At 30.9% G+C, this 3,119-nt stretch overlaps 1 protein-coding gene across 1 annotated transcript; it reads left to right on the plus strand.

Annotated features, from left to right (window-relative positions):
- Positions 1-521: 521 nt before the first annotated feature.
- On the plus strand, positions 522-2,826 carry LOC123665084 (beta-1,4-galactosyltransferase 7). The gene is made up of 3 exons (XM_045599431.1): positions 522-749; positions 1,778-2,309; positions 2,556-2,826. The coding sequence occupies exons 1-3, from the start codon at positions 629-631 to the stop codon at positions 2,797-2,799; spliced, it is 897 nt and encodes a 298-aa protein (XP_045455387.1). The 5' UTR covers positions 522-628; the 3' UTR covers positions 2,800-2,826.
- The last annotated feature ends 293 nt before the right edge of the window (positions 2,827-3,119 follow it).

Genomic DNA, 3,119 nt, shown 5'->3' on the forward strand with positions numbered 1-3,119 from the left:
CTAGATTTAGTCTAGTGATCAGTGCGGCTGCAACTAGTATTATTGTACGCATATGGCCATTTGGACTTATACCTTGACAGAGGGGAACGCTTGTACATGGCTACTCCCCTCCCTGTTGGTCTTTGTAATTATTGTTGTAAAATATCGATAAAATGAACATCGATATACTTATTGTTCAGGTCTTGATCACCTTTATCGCAGCATCGATGGACGTTAGAGCACACATGTCTTAGAGCCGCGTATTAGCAAACTCAATGTGCTGTGTGGGACGTACTCCGGTCCGCTGGACCGACGATCTACGTAAGATTGCCGGTGTAGGCTGGATGAGAATTGCGGAAAACCGAGATCTCTTTCACGAACTTGGGGAGGCCTATGCCCAGCAGTGGACTGCAATAGATTAAACTGACTTACTTATTGATAAACTATTGTTTGATAATTTTATGATCGACAGTTCTTAAACCATAAAGACATAAACCCACACGTCCGCGCTCCTCCACTAGTTTTGACAAATTGACAGTTGTCACTTGTCAGTTCATAAGTTTTTGTTGTTCTTATTGGTTGGCGGCCCAAAATTTTCAAGATTATTAATTAAATAATGAATATTACTGACTCTTGATACGAGTAATTAATGTTTAGGAGTTTTAGTTTAATGGGTTACCGTGTATCTGGATCAAAATGTCTTACAGTATGTTTAGGATTCACTTTCATTATGGGATGCTTCCTGGCTTCTCTTCCTATCGTACCTTCAGGTAAAAATTTGACAATTTAATATTAAAATTGTTCGAAATGTTTAGTAAAATTTAGTTATTATAGAGTACAAGTTATATTTTATTATGATAATAAAATTTTTATTTTAAATAATACTTTTCTCTTATAGTTTTAGCTGCATTGATATTTTTAATACGATGAGTTGTAATATTTAAAGTATAACTAGCTGACTCGGCAAACGTTATCTTTCTGCTAAACTCTATTCAAAAATAGGGGTTGGTGGGAGAAGTTTGAAAATTTAGGGCTCTTTTTCAACGCCAAATCATAATAAAATAAAAAATAAATAATTTATCTAAAAATTAAAAAAAAATAAGCTGTTTCGGAGGAGTTAACTACAAACACTGTGACACGAGAATTTTATATATTAGATAGTTCTTTTTTATTAATAATATACTTTTCAAATATTGTGTAATTATTAAAATAAAGTTAGTCCTTTTTTAATTTATTTATTACAAAGAAATGTTGTTTTTTTTTTTTCTATTATTACAACATTAATATTAATACAGACTGATGATTCTTGAATAACTTTTTACATTATTAGCATTTGAAGTTCTTTCAACTATATTTGTATTTAAATCTGTTAAATTATCATATATTCAAAGATATTCAACATTGCTTATATAATTATTATTTACTTCCATCTAAATATGACAATTCAAATGACTCTAAAAGCCATTTTGAATCACAATTTTAAAATGTATATTTGTTTAATAAATTACTTTGTTATTTTACCAATTTAAAATACAGATTTTTCTGAGAAAAATCAGCTAGAAACTTAACAGTTATGCTTTCTAGAACTGTCCAATAATATATTCAGTCATATCTTGTACCAAATACAGGACATTGAATGCAATAAATCCATATCATTCTTATTAATATAACCTTGTATTGAATAATATTCTTTGACTATAAGTCTTTTTAATACAAAGTTTATAAAATCATTAAACTTTAGCACATTGTTTTTCTGAGTTACGGATAAGCTAATTTCATATTTCCTTCCTCTTTTCAGAGTACACAAACCTCCAGATAACGTCAACGCTTAGCAAGAAAAAATTAGCAATAATAGTACCATTCAGAGACAGATTCGATGAACTCCTAGAATTTGTACCCCACATGTATAAATTTCTTAATAAACAGAACATACCTTTTCACATATTTATCGTCCAACAGAAAGACAATAATCGTTTTAACCGAGCCTCTCTTATAAACGTCGGATTCATTTACACTAAGAAAGACTACGACTACATTGCTATGCATGACGTAGATTTACTCCCGTTGAATAATAAATTACACTACGGCTACCCCAAAAGCGGTCCATTTCATATATCGTCACCTCAAACCCACCCAAAGTATCATTATGATACTTTTATAGGTGGTATATTATTAATAAAACGGGAGGATTATGAGTTGGTCAAAGGTATGTCAAATAACTACTGGGGTTGGGGGTTGGAAGATGACGAATTTTACGTGAGGTTAAAGGAGGCCGGGTTGAAAGTTTTCAGACCTGAAAATATTACTACAGGACCAGACAATACATTTAAGTAAGTAAAAAATTATGTAATAACTTATCCAGTTTTAATTTTCGATAAATGTCTTGATAATTATATTTAAGTTACTCTGATTAGTCAAAAAATACATTCAAAAATTCATTTTATGGTTGGCCACTACCAACGGTAAAATAGTGAGGAAGTTTATCTCATATTTAAAACTATGCTACGCCAGTTTAATAACGCGTATATTAATTCCATATTTCTGCAGTTTCTCTTACAAGAATTTGTAATTTCCAGACATATACATGACAAGACATATCGCAAACGTGACACGAGGAAATGCTTCAACCAAAGAGACGTGACACGACATCGTGACAGAGTGACCGGAGTCCACGATGTCGCTTACAAAATACACAGTACTCACAACGTATCTATAGACTCTTTACCCATCACAGTGTTAAATGTTGAACTAATTTGTAATAAGAATGTTACACCTTGGTGCCAGTGTCCCGACCCGCCTAAAGTTAAAAAAGTGAAATAAAATATACAATTATTTATTTAATCCTAAGTCTTTTATACCTTTTAGTTTGGGTAGAAATTGTGTATATGGGGGTGGACAGATAAATGACAATTGGCGCCAAAATGAAACGCTCTTTTTATACCAAAAGATCGAGGATAAAGAATTTGACAGTTGATTAAAAATAGCCACCAAAATAAGCTGTCATTAAATAAAAATATTAAAGAAATATAAATTATATTAGTTTAATATTTTCGAAAGTAATAATATTATTTGTAATAGATGTTTTTTTTAAATTGAGACTGTTTAGTTTATTTCCTTAAAATAGTCAAAAATTTTTTTTT

This window comes from Melitaea cinxia, chromosome 23 (genome assembly GCF_905220565.1).
Source record: "Melitaea cinxia chromosome 23, ilMelCinx1.1, whole genome shotgun sequence".
Classification (NCBI taxonomy): Eukaryota; Metazoa; Arthropoda; class Insecta; order Lepidoptera; family Nymphalidae; genus Melitaea; species Melitaea cinxia.